The following is a 16,636-nucleotide window of genomic DNA, read 5'->3' as shown; positions in this document are numbered from 1 at the left end:
TTCTTTTCTCAATTTATATTTTTGGGAAAAGTGAGAGAGATATAAATGTATATATACTTAAAGGGCACCAGAAGACTATAAATAGAAACTGCTAGGAATACTACTAAATAATTTAATGCTAACGTCAATGGATGTCCTCTCCCTCAGGGAAGAAAAGAACAGTGGAGGGGGACTGTGTGCTTCAGAGGGCACTGTGGGCAAGTCTACAAAGATTCGGAAACAGCAGAGCCCCAGGGCCTTGGACAAGCTTAATGCTTTCAGAACTGCTGTGTGATTAGTGTAGACACAGAGACCATGTGGTCACAGCAGGGAATTAATTACCTGTAGGAAGCCACCTCATGCCCATGACCTGGATTCCTAAGGGGGTGATCTGCTGTGTACTTCCCTCACCATGAGCCCTCCAGATGGCACCCTCCAACTACTTTCTCTTTTCTGCATTGGTGCCAGTGAGAGGTTAGGATTCTTTAAAAAGTCCTCAAATATACCAATATTTGTCTTTGCTACAGGACATTATGCCAAATACCTGCATTCCCAAACCCACTTTACCAGGCCCTTCTTAAGCTCTTTCTGTTATTTATGCCAGAATACCAGGCACTTTTATCACAAGAACACTTTTCAAACCCATAGAGTATTTGTGTATTCTTGATTCCAGTGACCTCAGTGGCTTTGTTTAATTTTGAATACAAATTGACAGAACTTTCAATAACGAGGGTGTTAAAAGGGTTTCTAGTAGACAGTTGATGCTTGTCATGAATATAAATGTCGGGGCAATGCTATTTAAGTGTTTTGACTAAGCCTGGAAAAAAAACCTTCCAATTATGCACAATTCAGAAAAATGAGGCACGACACATAATTGTGTGGTGGCAAGAAAACAAACCAATGAAATGGAAACCCCAAATTCAAAATTTAATTTTTAAAAAAAGTGGGAATGGGGATCATAAAATCATCCCCCTTGTTGGACAACATTTGCCAAAGCTACTAGTCCTAAGTATCAGTATATATAATGGTGCTTCCACCTGACTTTCCTGTCTGTTCCCATGATCCATAGGACTGGAGCCATGCCCAAGGAAAGTGTTGGGACTTTTCGAAATTGGGATACACTGTATAGCAGTGAGTTAAGGCATCTGCCTCTCAATACTATACAGACTGAGGCAACCAAAGGCCACTGAGGGGTTGGAAAGCAGACTCACTGAGCAAATGCCATATAAGTAGATGCCTTTTCTACATTTAAGAAACAGAGAATAGAGTCTTTGAACATAAATTAGTAGTAATCAGTGATGAATTTCATTTATTGTCATGGAAGGGAAAAATCTGGTTTACTGAGTAACGTGTCTTAAGGAAAAATAAATGCAAATAAAATTCTGAATAATGCAATTTGGGCTAGAAGCAGCTCACTCCTGCCACAAAGGACCCTACACTTTGAGCAGGTACTAGTTGCAGTGGTAAGACTTCAAGGACAACAGTTCCCATAGACTCATAAAGAAACATACCATTAAAATAAAACCCCCAAACAACAAGCCTCTCTCCAACAGCCTTCTCATTTTGGCCATCTCCTGCTCGGCTGCCACTCTAATTGGACTTGAAGTGCTGCCTCCAGGAAAGTGACTCAAGAACCAGCTGGAGCAGAATGCAAATAAGCTGGTGGGGAGGGAGCCCCAGGGAGGGAAGAGGACAGGAAAAGTAAAACAAAATTAAGGAGGAGAAGGGAAAAGGAGACCTGAGTACAGCTATGTTTTAACAAAAAAGAGCAGGCAGGCCGAGGACATCAATGTGTTTTCATTTCAATAAGCAGCCTATAAACCCAGTAAGAGAAAAGTTCATAATAATTCTCTTTAAACTGAGTTTACTGGTAAAACAAAGCAAAATATACAGATGCCCAAAAATGAAACTGACAAAAATAAACAAGGTTAAAAAAAAGCCTTTTAATGGGAACATTTGATTAATTTGTTTTCATATGTGGCTACTAAAGGCCCATTTCCCAAAGGAAGCTTTTTTTGTGTGTGTGGTCTAGTAGACATAGGACTATAATTTGGGGATGAAAATGACTAATAGCTGGATCAATTATTAGGTAAAAAGCCTGCTTCTTGAAATCTGAAGCGGGTTTGTGTTACCTCTTCATCTTTTACATTCTGTCTGGTCTGAGGGAGCAACTGACAGCCATCACCTAACATAAACGGTCAGGCTAGATTCTTTGCACCATGCAAGAGTAATGAATCAAGACACATTCCCAGATACAGGCAAGAATAAATATCGACATTAACCTTTTATCTTTATAAGCAGGGAGGATCTGGCAAATCACTATGAAGTCTCAATTTGAATAACTAGATTAGGAAAGCTAATAGCTTTGAAAGATTTAAAAAATTATTTCACTCTCATCATGCTATACAAAGAAGAATCATCTTTGTTTCTGAATCTTTTAATGAAAGTATATATTTGGGGTATTTCTTCTTTGCCTCTCCTAAGTACTGAAAGGTTTTTAAAAATCTATGTAAATAATCCTTTCCATTAGAGCTGATTATGTTTCTGCTATTTTAGTTTCATTTTATCTCACAAACATCAGATGTCAAGGCTAGCCATAACTCAACTTAAGAGAGGAAGACCAAACAATCAGACTCCATATCTATCTGATTCACTGTACATCTCAACGAATCAGAAACACCATGATGAAGTGCTGAGCTGGCCTCTAGAGTTCTTTCTCTTCTCATGAGGAGCGAGCAGCCCCTTTCCATTATTTGAAAGGGTATTTCACAGCTCATATCACTTTTTAAATCAATCAATTACTCTTATCAGTATTGACCTATTAGGATGTTAAAACAATGAGAAAGCCCCATTTTACACAAAAAAATGGGAAATGCTATTTTATTATGGAATGAGTTACTTTACCTTAACCTTGAAAGATCAAAGATAAGGGATAATTATTTCATTAAATACAAACAACAAAATATAAAAATATTTTTAAAAACTTTTTCATTTAATCAATTAGTTTAAAGTGGATTTATTTTTTCTTCATGTTGTAACTTTTTTTTTTAAATATTTTTTTTAGTTGTTGATAGACCTTTATTTTATTTATTTATATGCAGTGCTGAGAACCAAACCCAGGGCCTCAAACATGCCATGCAAAAGTGCGATACTGCTGAGCCCCAGCCCCAGCCTTCTTTATGCTGTAACTTTTTAAAAACCACGATTAACAGCTCTTTACTGACTAGATAATATTGAGACTAAAATATCTTCTCCCTTTGTATCTTAAGTTATGTATCAATTTACCTGTGCAAAATCAGCAGCAAGTCGCATTTTCCCACCTTCACCAAGAGGTCTTATGAGACTGGCATTGCGGATAAACAGTTCAATCGCTCTTTGGGCAATAGCTTCAGTGTTGTCAAAGACAAACTCCAAGCAATCAAAGTGTTTAAAGTAATCACTCATAACTCTAGTAATGAAACCTTGTAGTTCCTTCATGTACAAAGAACAAGGAACATCAGGTTTTCCTGAGCTGGATAATGACCTGTAAAATAATAAAACACAACCATTTTCAGCACCAATACACTAAACTGCATTCCTTGATTTCCCCACTTTTGGCTGCTATTTCAAGTCTGCACAATTTTCCCCCTTAATGGTAAAAGGCATGTATTTTTTTGCTAAGTGTAAAAGATCATAGAACAATATTTAAATTATATTCTAAAGGGCTGGGGTTGTATAGCACAATGGTAGAGCACTTGCCTCGCACGCATGAGGCTGTGGGTTTGATCCTCAGCACCACATTAAAAAACAAACAAATATTTTTATCTTTATAAAAATAAAGATATTGTGTCCATCTACAAATTTAAAAAATTGAAAAATTATATTCTAAAGAATGTGTTTAGATGCTAGAAGGACTATTGAAGGAATTTTAGAATCCATTTACCTAAAAGATCACTAAAAATGAAGAAGACAGCCATCTTTCTTAGATGAATCACACAGGGCCATTCTTACTCTCTGGCTTCACAAGGACCCTCCCAGTCTCACAATTCTCCACCCATGCCCATGTTTTGCCTGGTAAGTGAATGCATCAATAATGAATCCTGAAATAGCATTTTACACGTTGCAATGGCAGAAAACACTGTCCTCTCTAAACAAATTCTTGGCAATCGTATCTCTGCTCTTGCGCTATTTAATCAGATCAGTCCAACAGCAGAATTCTGACTGCGGAACTGGTTATGTAACAATACACATGGTATGCAATTTCTTCCTCCAGATGATGAGGCTTGGAAAGGCTTTAATTTGGACCAACAGACGATGCCAGCTGATGCTCCATTATATACTATTCATAACTTATAAATGTTTACAACTGCCCTTTAAAGAATATATTAAAAGAATATGAAATATAGGAGAAAAGAATTATATCAAAATTAAAAATCACCTGATACTGGCTAATAGATGAGATCACTGGCTATATATGATTTTTCAAAATGCAAGTTAAGTGTTTCCATATTCTGAGAATGACATAAAAATTGGTGATGAATTAGAGATGAAAAACAGATATTTTATTCTTCTGTATGTGAATAACCAGTGTTCCCAATACTCTTTCTTGAAGATACTATTTATTTCTCATTGTGCATTCTTGGCACTTTGGTTAAAAAATCAGTTGGCCCTCAGTGTGTGGGTTCATTTCTGGGCCCTTTATTCTGTCCCATTGTGTCTATTTTTATAACAGTACCATTCTGTTTCAATAGCTTTAAAATGCAGCTTGACATTAGGAAGTATGATGGTTCTGGTTTTGTTTTGTTAAAGACGGCTCTGACTATTCAGGATTGTCATTCCATATGAATTTTAGAATATTTTCATTTCTGTGAAAAATGACATTGGAATTCTGATAGGGATTGCAGTGAACCTGTACATTGCTTTGAGTAGTACTAATATTTTAATATTATTCTTTAAACCCATCAACACAGAATGTTTTCATTTATTGTGTCTTCTTCAATTGCAGAATACAGATCTTTCAAATTTTTGCTTAAATTAACTCCTTAGTTTTTTTGTTTGTTTTTATTTTGGGTAGCTATTGAGAATGTAATTTTCTTTCTTTATTTTTGTGGAGAGCTCCTTGTTAGTGTGTAGAAATGCTCCTTTTTTTTTTCTTAATTCTTACTTTGTAACCTGCAACTTTACTATATTTGTTTATTAGGTCTACAAGTTTTTTGATGGAGCCTCTATAGTTTTCTGCATTTAAGATGATATCATCAGTGAACAGTGACAATTTGAATTACTTTTTTTCCTACTTGGTTGTCTTCTTTTTCTTTTTCTTGACTAAGCTCCAGCTAGGAACTCCAGTATTAAACTGAATATTAGTGGTGAGAGTGGACATCCTTATCTTGTTCTTGATATAAAGAAAAAGCTTTTAGCTTTTTACTATCAAGTCTGATACTAGCTATAGGCTTGTAACACACGGTCTTTAGTGCTGAGGTACATTCTTTTTATTGCTAATTTATTAAGAGAGTTTTTATCATGAAAGGATGTTCATTTTTGACAAATGCTTTTAAGATGATCATATGACTTTTGTCCTCCATTCTATTGATGTGATATGTCACATTTATTGATTTGTATGTTAATACATCCTTGCATCTGAGGCATAAATATCATTTAATTATGGTGAATAATCCTTTTAAAGTGCTGTTGAATTTGATTTACTAGTACTTTGTTGGGAATTTCTGCATCTATATTCATCAGGGATATTGGCCTATAATCTCCTTTTCTTGTAGTGTCCTTGTCTGGCTTTGACATCAAGGTAATGCTGGCCTCATAAAAAGAGTTAGGAGTGAGGAATAAGAGGAGGAAGTGCCTGAACAGGGAGGAGAGCCAAGTTCCATTGTTAACGTGCCTGGTGAGTCTACTCTCCATCGGGATTTCCTGAGACTGCAGCAGGAGAACAAGGAACGTTCTGAGGCTCTCCGGAGACAGCAACTATTGCAGTAGCAACAGCTCTGGGAGCAGGAAGAGTATAAAAGGCAGCTGCTGGCAGAGAGGCAGAAACATATCGAGCAGCAGAAAGAACAGAGGCGGAGGCTAGAAGAGTTTTCCTTGACGGTTTTGGATGGTCCTACAAGGAAAAGTGGAGAATGCTGAGCTCACACAGAAAAGTTCATTCTGGAAGTCCCACCAACTGTCCTTTTCTGTTCCTCATAGCCTCCATGTATTTGATGATGATCCCTGAGTCTCTCCTCTGGACCCACTCATAAATGTTTTGTTTACTCTGCATATATCATCTAGATTAAAAATTCCCGCCAAATAATGATCTCCCTGCATGCAAAAGTTTTAACATTACTAATACTACTTTTTGTATTTAGAGCATTATTACCATGCCTTTGTCAATGGCTAATTTTTTTTTAATAAAAATTGTTTGTACACTAACCTTTTCCCCAATCTAATAGTTACTTGTTTGTTTTTCAGGAGAAATGAAGTCTATTTCATTGTTATTCTATCCCATATTTTTTGTGTGACTTTTTTCTGAGTCAGATTTGGTACCCATCATCTATTCCTCCTTACATACATGATGGTTAGCCTGTTTTCCTCGTTGTTTATCTTAAGTTTAATAAAAAATATGGAAATGGTGTCCTAGAAAAAGCCTGATCAGCAAGCTAAGATAAGCTTACATTAGTTGTACTTGGGGTATGATTTTGAACCTATTATGTGTATAACTAAATGTCATGTCTGCTGGTTTGTATGTCTTTATTTTGATCTCATGGAGACAGATTATTAAAAGAAAAAGAAAACTTAAAAAAAATAAAAAAATAAAAAGAGTTAGGAAGTATTCGCTCTTTAATTTTTTGGAAGAATATGAAAAGGACTGGTATTAGTTCCTTTTTAAATGTTTGGTAGAATTCATCCATGAAGTCATTAGTTTCTAAGATTTTCTTTGACAGGAGACTTTTTATTACTTATTCAATTTATTATTTGTTCATTATCATTCTTAGATTTTCTATTTCTTATTGTTGTATTGGGGATTGAACTCAGGATCTCCCTAGGCAAATGACCTATCACAGAACTACACCCTCAGGCCCCTTCTTAACTTTATTTTGAAACAGCATCTCAATAAGTTTCCCTGGCTGGCCTAGAGCTTTCAATCCTCTTGCCTTAGCCTCCTGAGTAGTTATTATAGGCATGTGACACTGCACCTGGCTATTTCTTCTTGATTCAGAGGTCATATGAGCCTAGGAATCTCCCACCAACAGTCTATAGAGGTTACGTTTTTCATACACCATTGCCAGTATTTCTTTCTTTAAAGAGGGAGGGAGGGAGGGGGGAGAGGGAGAGAGAGGGGGAGAGGGGGAGAGAGAGAGAGAGAGAGAGAGAGAGAGAGAGAGAGAGAGAGAGAATGAAATTTTTAATATTTATTTTTTAGTTTTTGGTGGACACAACATCTTTATTTTATTTGTTTGTGGTGCTGAGGATCGAACTCAGCGCTCCACGCATGCCAGGAGAGCGCGCTACTGCTTGAGCCACATCCCCAGCCCCATTGCCATTATTTAATATTTGTGTTTTTACTAACAGCCATTAAGACATATGTGTCTTTTTCTAAATTATCAAATCTTTTGGGATTTAATTAATTGTTCACATAATTTCCTATGATCTTTTGTATTTTTCTGCCATGAGAGTTTTAGTTGTCTCCTCTCATTTCTGATTTTGAGAGCCTTCTTTTTTTCCCCTTAGTCTAGCTAAGGGCCTGTTGATTTTATCTTTATAAAAAAAATTCTTGGTTGTGTTGATTTTTCTTTTTATTTCATTTTATTTATTTTTTGGGGGGGAGCACTGGGGATTAAACTCAGGGGTACTTGACCACTGAGCCACATCCTCAGCTCTATTTTTATTTAGAGACAGGGTCTCACTGAGTTGCTAAGCACCTCATTTTATTTAGAGACAGGGTTTTACTGAGTTGCTGAGCACCTCATTTTTGCTGAGGCTGGCTTTGAACTCATGATCCTCCTGCCTCAGCCTCCTGGGTCCCTGGGATTACAGGGGTGTACCACCATGCCTGGCTTGATTTTTTTCTTTTTCAAGTCTCTATTCCATGTAATTTCTGTTCCAATGCTTATTTTCTTCCTTCTGTTAACTTAGGCTTGATTTATTCTTCTTTTCCTAGTTCCTTGAGGTGTAACATTAGGTTATTAATTCCTTTGCTGCATCTTGTATATTCTGGTATGTTGTGTTTCCATTTTCTTTTGTCTTAAAAGATTTTTTGTTTTCCTTTTGATTTCCACTTTGACCCCTGGTTTATTCAAAGGCAGATTGTTTAATTTACACATATCTGTGAATATTTTCACTATTACTGATTTTTAGTTTCACAAAACTAGGATCAGAAAAGGTATTTCTTATGTCTTTGATCCTCTTAAACTTGTTCAGACCTGCTTTGTGAATAACATAGGATCTGTCCAGGAAGATTGGTCCATTTATGTTTGAGAAGAATTAGTTTTCTGTGGGTGTTGGATAGACTGTTCTATATGTCTACAAGATCTATTTGGTCTGAAGTATAGTTCAAGGCCACGGTTTCCTTATTCATTTTCTGTCTGAATTATATGTTCATTGTTGAAGGTGGGGTATTTAAGTCTCTTACTACTGTTGTATTTTAATCTCTCTCTTCAGATCCTTTAGTATTTATTTTATATATTTAGGTACTCTGATATTGGGTTTATATATGTTTTAAATACTATATATACTTGATGAGCTGACTCCTTTGTCAGTACATAATGGTCTTGCTTTATTTTATAGTTTTTTATTTAAAATCCACTTTGTCTGTTATAAATACAGCTACCCCTCCTCTTTTTTGGTTTCTATCCCTTCACTCTCAAGTTATGTGTGACCTTAAAGGTGACATGATTCTCCTATTTAGGTGACATAGAATTGGTCTTTCATATCTTCTTCTTCTTCTTTTTTTTTTTTTTTAGTACTGAGGATTTAACCCACGGGTATTCAACCACTGAGCCACATCCCCAGCCCTTTTGAATATTTTATGTATTAAATATAAAATTTTTAAAATATTTTATATATTAAATATAAAAAATTTTAATATTTTATATATTAAAATATAAAAAAATTCTTGCTGAATTGCTAAGTGCCTTGCTAAGTTGCTAAGGCTGGCTTTGAACTCACAATCCTCCTGCGTTAGCCTCCCAAGCTGCTGGGATTACAGGTGCCACTGTGCCTGGCTCAAATCTTCTTAAGCTAAATCTTCTATTCTGAAGGACTTTCTCAAGAGTTCTGGTTTAGTCAGTTGCAATTATTTCCTTGAGCAGTAGCAAATAAAATATTAAGAATTTCACACCCATCTGTCAATACAAGTAAAATACATATTATAAAGTCCCATTGTGGATTAGATGCTTGATTTAAATTTACTAGAATACAAACTTGCTTGGCTATTGCTAGAGGTTCTCCACTGATAAAATATAGTAATGAATTGTATAGAAGCTTAAGTATCTTTTTTGCTTGTTTTTGTTATGTTTGTGGTACTGGGGATTGAATCTAGGGGCACTCTTACTAGTGGCCATGTCCCTAGACCTTTTTAGTGTTTATGTTGAGGTGGTCTAAGTTACTGAAGCTGACCTTGAACTTATGATCCTCCTGACTGAGTTTCCAAAGTAGCTGGTTTCAAGTATGTACCACTTCACCCAGCTAAGCAACTTTATAAAGATAGGTTACATACAGAAGTTGATGGTACAAGAATTAAACATATGCATAACTGAGAAGCAGCAGATTGTAATCTTTATGTGATGCCTTGTGTGTATGTTCTTCCCTCCTGAAAGGGGCTCATCCATCACTTCAAGGACCTAGGTTCCTCCTCTTCCGGCCTTCCTTCTTCCACTCAAACTGTAAATCTGGCAAGTGTCATTTTACATTAAATGTGACTAGAAAGTCTGAGGAAGGGAAATCAATCTTGAATGGGCTGGCAAGAACCTGCCCGCAAAGCTAAAGCAGGATTCAGATGAGCACAGTAGCACAGGGAGGACATTTTGTACAAGGAATATTATGGCTGGGTCAGGAGGTAATAAAGAGGCTGAAGTAGAGGGTATTTGTCAGAAGAAAGGAAAATGGCAAGAGTGAAAAGGGAAGGTGGTACAAACCACAAAAATCCTGAAGTGCCAAGTCAATCAGATAAACCCATCCTATTTTTCAACAGGAGGAGAGATATGAAAATAAGAAGAAAAATTTTAATCTGTTAATAATACAATGGAGGTTGGGAGCTAATAGAATTCTAAGAATGAGGCCTAGCTGGAAGGGGTGGAGTGAGTGAAAGAGGGGATGAAACCAAAGGCAGTAGCATCTAGTTAAATTTTTAATTAACAGTTTTACCCAGAAAAATCTTCTTGATGCATGGTGATGATTATGGCCTCTATTGCATCTCCCACTGAAGTCAGTAAAGGCTGCACTGCATTCCCCATAAGAGCATGAATTGTCTGAAAAGAGAAAAAAGAAAGAAGAGGCGAAATCAAAGAAATCAACACAAAGAAACTGAAATGTGAGAAACATTTTGACTAACAGTTTTCATATTCTATCGAATTTAGACTATACATAGTTTAACTCAACAGAAGTCTGCTCCTCTTCCTAATCCTGTCAGTAACAATTTTTAAAGCTTAAAATATGTGGAACATGGCACTGAAAAATTTCAACTCCTCCACTCTTCTCATTTTTTTTCAAAAGGCTGTGTGGGTAAATGAGCCCCTGGAGAAAGTAACACATGAAAGAAGGGGAAAATGGTTCCACTTATGAAGCAAAGAAAAAATGAACACTTTTTTTTTTCTCCAAAGAGGTAAAACCAAAAGTAATTCTTTAAAAACTGAAACATCATCATATGTTTTTAACCAGAATGACTATAATAAATACACTGGTAATTCTCACAGGGAAGAACACTTAGGCATTTCACAATTTGGTTTCTGCTGAGAGTTCTTTAGCAGTGATTCTCATCTGTGGGCAAATTTGCTCCCCCAGGGAACATTTGGATATGCTTGAAGACATTTTTGGTTGTCACAACCAGGAAGCGGAGAGAAATGTGCCATTAGCATCTAGTGGGAGAGGTCAGAGATATTGCTGAATATCCTACAGGACAGATCACAACAAAGAATTACCTTGCCTGAAATGTACATGTGGTGAAGGGTGAAAAACTTCCACAGAGAGGCATAATTACTGGTCAATTAATGCAAGACCCCAGGCCTTAGTCTCTGTGTACTAAGTTAATTATGGGGTTTTGGTGAGGAAATACTGACTGGGACCTAGTAAACACTCAGTAAATAGAACACTGAAGTACACTTTACATGCTTTAATGATGATTGCATATACTGAAGTTAAATAAAGGCTCTGGCTCATATATACATATAATTGAAATCAATGAAAAAAAGTTTTTAAAAAAGTACTCTTCTTTATTAAGTTCCAAGTGGCATCTGTAGCTTTTTATCCCTGGTGAAAATTAACACACTATGTACAGGAGTGAGTGAAATACCGTTTGCCCTCAAGGATCTACAGTCTAGTAACCACATATAAAAAAAAATTATAGTGATATAAAGACTTGGTACTGTGGGATCACAGAAGGACCTTCAACTTATGCTGACAAGATATGAAAAATAAAAAGTGTTCTTTGAACTGAATTTCAAAGAAGGATAATACTGGTAGCTCATCCATTAAAAGGCATAGAAACCCAGAGAAAGCTGACGCTTTAGGCAAACTGCAAAGCAGTTAGTACACAGAGACTATCAGTGTCAACCTATTTACAGGAGAAAGAAGCAATAACAGAGGTTCTCTGAGTAGGCTGCTCCGGAGTTAGGGATTCATCACAAAAGGATCAGGAGGCCAATAATGAGTTTTCAATGAAAAAATGTGGCTAAAGATTTAAATTTAGTAAAAAACACTTTTAAGCAGTATCACAGATAAATGAGACTACAGACAGAACAGTTATGAGGCCACATTAGTGAATGCTTGCAATTAGTGAGTAGTAGCAGGAATAGAGATGAGAAGACAACAGAACTTGGTAAATAGATCTGGAAGACAAGGAGTGAAAATATTAGAGAGTATACAATTTTTTCTTTAACTGTTCAGCAATATTATTAACTGAATGTGTAAATGCAGAAGCAGCAGAGAGAGAAAAAGATGAAGAGTTCAGTTTGGAACATAAATTTGAAGTGTCTATGGGAATCTACATGAGCTGTCAGGTAGGTACTAAGATATTTAAATTTGTACTTTTTGATACAATTTGATTGGATTTTTTAGTAACTGGTTTTTAAGATGTGAGAGGGACCCAAACAAGTCAATGAGATGCTGCAGAGATTAAGGCCAAATACCACTTTAAGGTCATGCAGAGGAAGAGGAGCCCTTAAAGGATTACTAAGGGTAAAACATTTATTGAGTATATATATGCTTCATGTAAAATAATTTTACTTATAACTAAATTATTCCTGTATCAAAAATTATTAAAATGTCCAACTTATAGATGAGGAATCCAAAATAGATAGGAAAACTAAAGTCAAGCTAAGGAGATTATTAAGGCATAAGTGAGCAAGATTATCTAGCTATATCAGACTTTTTTGAGCTTCTGGTTACTATTATGCACCTGAGCAGAGATGAGAAGAGACCCTGGAGTATGATAGAAATAAAAAGATGAAAAGATTTCAAGAAGGAAATCTATTTATGGTATGAAGGAGTGTCTAACTATAGATCCTTCTACAAATAACTACTGGAGAAAATGCCCAAAACAAAACAAAAACCTCCTGGAACGCTTTGGAGAGAGGAAAATGCAGGTAGTTTTAGAAAAGCATGGGATGAGGCAAGCAACCAGTACAGAGTGAGTTCTCCATATTTTGTGGCTTTGTTCTTACAGTGACTACAGTCATGGTGGAGTAGGGCTGAGTGGCTAAAACATGGGGGGTGGGGACTCCACACTATTTTTTTAGCCAAAGGAACAGGGGAAGGAAATCTAGGTCAATCAGGGCTGCAGAAATCAGAGAAATCTTGAAAAGGAAAAAGCCAGGAGAAAAATGCCTGATTCTATGTTTAAACTTAGCATTTGTCTTTAGCTGACTCATCAACCATGCGTGTTCAGAGGGAACCAAATGTAGCTTGCAACTAAGATTTAAAGAAGTGAACTGAGATTTGAGCCCTGGCCAGCAACAGGTATGACAGTTTACAATTTGATTACAATCAAGTTTATTGCTAAAGTAAAAATCAGCAACACTCTTTTAGAAGAAATATTTTTTTAAAAAACCCTCTTAGTCTATACAACATAACATCCACAATTTCCAGGATATATCAATCAAAATTTACTACATATATAAAAAGATAGGATTTTTTAAAAAATCAATTCTCAAGGGGAAAAAAGACAATCAACAGATGCCAAACCTGACATGACCCAGACTCTAGATTGTCAGGCAAGAACTTCAGTGAGTAAAAAAAAAAACATGCTCACTGTAAGTAAGCAAAATAATAGAAAATTTCAGTGATTCAAAATGTTTCATGAAAGATCCAAATGGGAATTTTCAACTATAAAATTGTACTCTCTGAAACACAAATGTTCACTGAGAAGGCTTAACAGAAGAAATGAGATAATAGAAAAAAAAAGTCAATGAACCTAAAGATAGAATCAAAAGAAATCTGGAGAAAAAACAACTGGAAAATAATTAAACTTGTAAAGTAATTGCAGAAGGTCTAATATATTGAAAACTAGAGTCACATAAGGAGAGAGAAACTTGAGGCAGAAAAATTATTCGGAGGGAAAAAAGGGCCCCAGACTTCCCAAAATAATAAAAAGCATGAATTTGCAAACAGAATGATTTCCAAGAGGACTATGCCTAAGCACATCATAAATAAAACCACTGAAAGTCAAAGAGAAAGGGGAGGGCTGGGGATATAGCTCAATTGGCAGAGTGCTTGCCTTGCATGCACAAGGCCCTGGGTTCAATCCCCAGCATAACAGGAAAAAAAAAAAAAAAAAAAAAAAAAAAAAAACCTCGGCAGAGAGAAAGGTGAAATCTTAAAACAAGGGGAGAAAAAGGAGCTGACAGAAAGGAGTTGACAGATCATAAACAAAACAATTTTAAGGACTGATGACTTCTCCTCTGAAAGCTCCAGAAAACAGTGGAACAACATATTAAAGGTGTTGAAAGTAAAACAACTCTCAAACCTGTAAAAATATCCTCTGAAACTGAAAGTGAAATAAAAATATTTCTGCAAGAGAAAATAAAGGGGATTTGTTGGAAACAATAAAAACAAGTTGAAGAAAAATGATACTAGAAAGAAACTTCAAATCTTTAAAAATGAATGCAGAGCATTAAGTAAATGTAAAATATAGATTATAAACATTTTTCCTTTCATATTAAAAATACATATAATTTTGCCAGTCTTGGGATTTATGCCTATAATTCCAGTTATTTGAGAGGCTGTGGCAGGAGGATCACCAAGTTTGAGGCTAGCCTGGGCAATTTAGTGAGACCCTGTCTCAAAAAATAAAAAGAACTGGAGATATAGCTCAGAATTTGAGACCCCTGGGCTCATTCCCAGTATCATCAAACACACACACACACACAGACACACACAGACACACCCACCCACCACCACCATCACCACCACCACCACCACCAATAATGTATAATTTTTAAAAGCAAAAATTACACTATGCCTTAAGGGGTTTATAATGCACATAAATATAAATGTATTTCTATGATTTTTACATGACATAGTACAATAGTAACTCTAAAAAATTTGTAAAGAGTTAAGGGTGTATATGGTGATCCACAGAGGAAATACTAAATATAGAAAAATCATACAAAGAAGTATAAGTGAAACTTCAATAAATAAAAACAGAATTCTTTAAAAAAATCAGTCACCAAAAGAAGGCAGAAAAGGAGGAAAAGAGAGGGAGAAATTTAAAAAAAAATGGAGAAAGAAAAAGCAAATAAAACTATAAAACTAAATAAAATCTTGTTGATAATATTTTTATTGTGTTAATAGACTAAGTACAACAATTGAAGGGCAGAGATTATCAGAATAGACAAAAGAGGAAGGCCCAACTACATAGTGTCTATTAAGAGATGCACTTTAAAAATAAAAACACAGGGGCTCAGTGAGAGAGCGCTTGCCTAGCACATTGTGAGGCCCTGGGTTCAAGCTTCAGCACCACACGAAAAAAATAAATAAAGATATTGTGCCCATCTACAACAGAAAGAAAGGAAGGAAGGAAGGAAGGAAGGAAGGAAGGAAGGAAGGAAGGAAGGAAGGAAGGAAGGAAGGAAGGACTGAGCTATATATAGGTTCTGTCAGTGAAACAAAAAGGCATGGAAAGCAGGTATCAAGGCCAAAAAGAAAGAAAGAAAACTTTCTCAATTTGCATAACATAATGATTCACACAGAAAACTTTTTAGTTGGTTTCCCATTTAGGGAAATATTAAACTGGAAGAGAAGAGAGTATCTTGGGGAATGCCTTCATACCAAGGAAGGGAAGAAATAAGTAACTACCAAAGGAAATGGAAAAAGGAGAGGAGATTGTGTTTCATATACTCTTTGTAAAGCAGGAAAGTCTGTCACACATGTTTAAAAAAAGATTTTCCTAAAATAGTCAAGATTACAAAAATATTGGAGCTTCAGCAATCTAGAAAATTCCTTCATATAGAATATCAAACCCACACAATAAGGAAGAAAGGAGACGTTGCCATATATAAATTTAGCAATACAATTACTATTTGTACAAGATAATCTCAGTACAAAATGGATCACAATTACTGAGCCCAAGATATTTAAATGCCACATAAGAGTCATGGTAGTTATAATGAAATGAGTGTAAATGTATACTCAATTATAAATGACATCTTGTGACAGGTATAATGATGGATCTCAGGCCTAAAATAATATTTAATTTTGGATAAAATTTCAACAAGGCAAAGACTAGTATATGCATGTACATACATACACACACGTGTGTGTGTGTATGTGTGTGTGTATGTGTGTGTGTGTATGTGTATGTGTGTGTGTGTTCTGATTTTACTACTTAATTTCTTGTTTTCCTATTTTAAGTAGTCTTCAGTCGCTGGGAAGTGTTTCCTATTTGAAGTAGTCTCTAGTCTGGGTGGGTTGGGGACTGGGATGTGAGCAGGGAGACCCTATTCTGATAGAAACATTTTCCAGTAAATAAAATAGTATATTTAAGCTGGGCACAGTGGCACATGCCTGTTATTCCAGAGGCTCAGGAGGCTGAGGCAGGAGGATCACAAGTTCAAAGCCAGCCTTGACAAAAGTCAGGCACTAAGCAACTCAGTGAGACCTTGTCTCTAAATAAAATACAAAACAGGGCCGGGGATGTGGCTCAGTGGTCCAGTGTCCCTGAGTTCAACACCCAGCACCCCTACCCCCAAAAAAGTATGTTTAAGTCTTCTTTATAAAATAATAAAAGTATACAGATTTTTGTTTCTTAAGAGTTAGTCTGTGCATCATAACATTCTATCCCTAATTTAAAATGATTTAATGTTTCCTACAATTTTATGAAATTTAAAGTTGCCTTTTTTTCAAGTCAGAAACTTTTGCTTATTACTTAATAAGTCATTATGGTTTTTATAAGAATTAACTAAAATAAAAAATAGAACTGTTTCATTGACTATATTAACATAAGCAATTAAGTGTCTAACTAGCAGGGCTGCTG

At 35.8% G+C, this 16,636-nt stretch overlaps 1 protein-coding gene across 2 annotated transcripts in view; it reads right to left on the bottom strand.

Moving 5' to 3' along the window:
• Window positions 1-16,636, bottom strand: part of Cog5 (component of oligomeric golgi complex 5) — a 342,572-nt gene that overhangs the window by 48,875 nt on the left and 277,061 nt on the right. For both annotated transcript variants that reach the window (XM_026395775.2, XM_026395774.2), the window contains exons 17-18: window positions 10,315-10,418; window positions 3,265-3,502 (exon numbers count right to left, since the gene is read on the bottom strand). In XM_026395775.2, the coding sequence (XP_026251560.1) occupies window positions 3,265-3,502; window positions 10,315-10,418 (342 nt within the window). The remainder of the gene's footprint in view (window positions 1-3,264; window positions 3,503-10,314; window positions 10,419-16,636) is intronic.

Source organism: Urocitellus parryii, chromosome 3, assembly GCF_045843805.1.
Source record: "Urocitellus parryii isolate mUroPar1 chromosome 3, mUroPar1.hap1, whole genome shotgun sequence".
Classification (NCBI taxonomy): Eukaryota; Metazoa; Chordata; class Mammalia; order Rodentia; family Sciuridae; genus Urocitellus; species Urocitellus parryii.
This window is presented reverse-complemented; position numbering and strand designations above follow the sequence as displayed.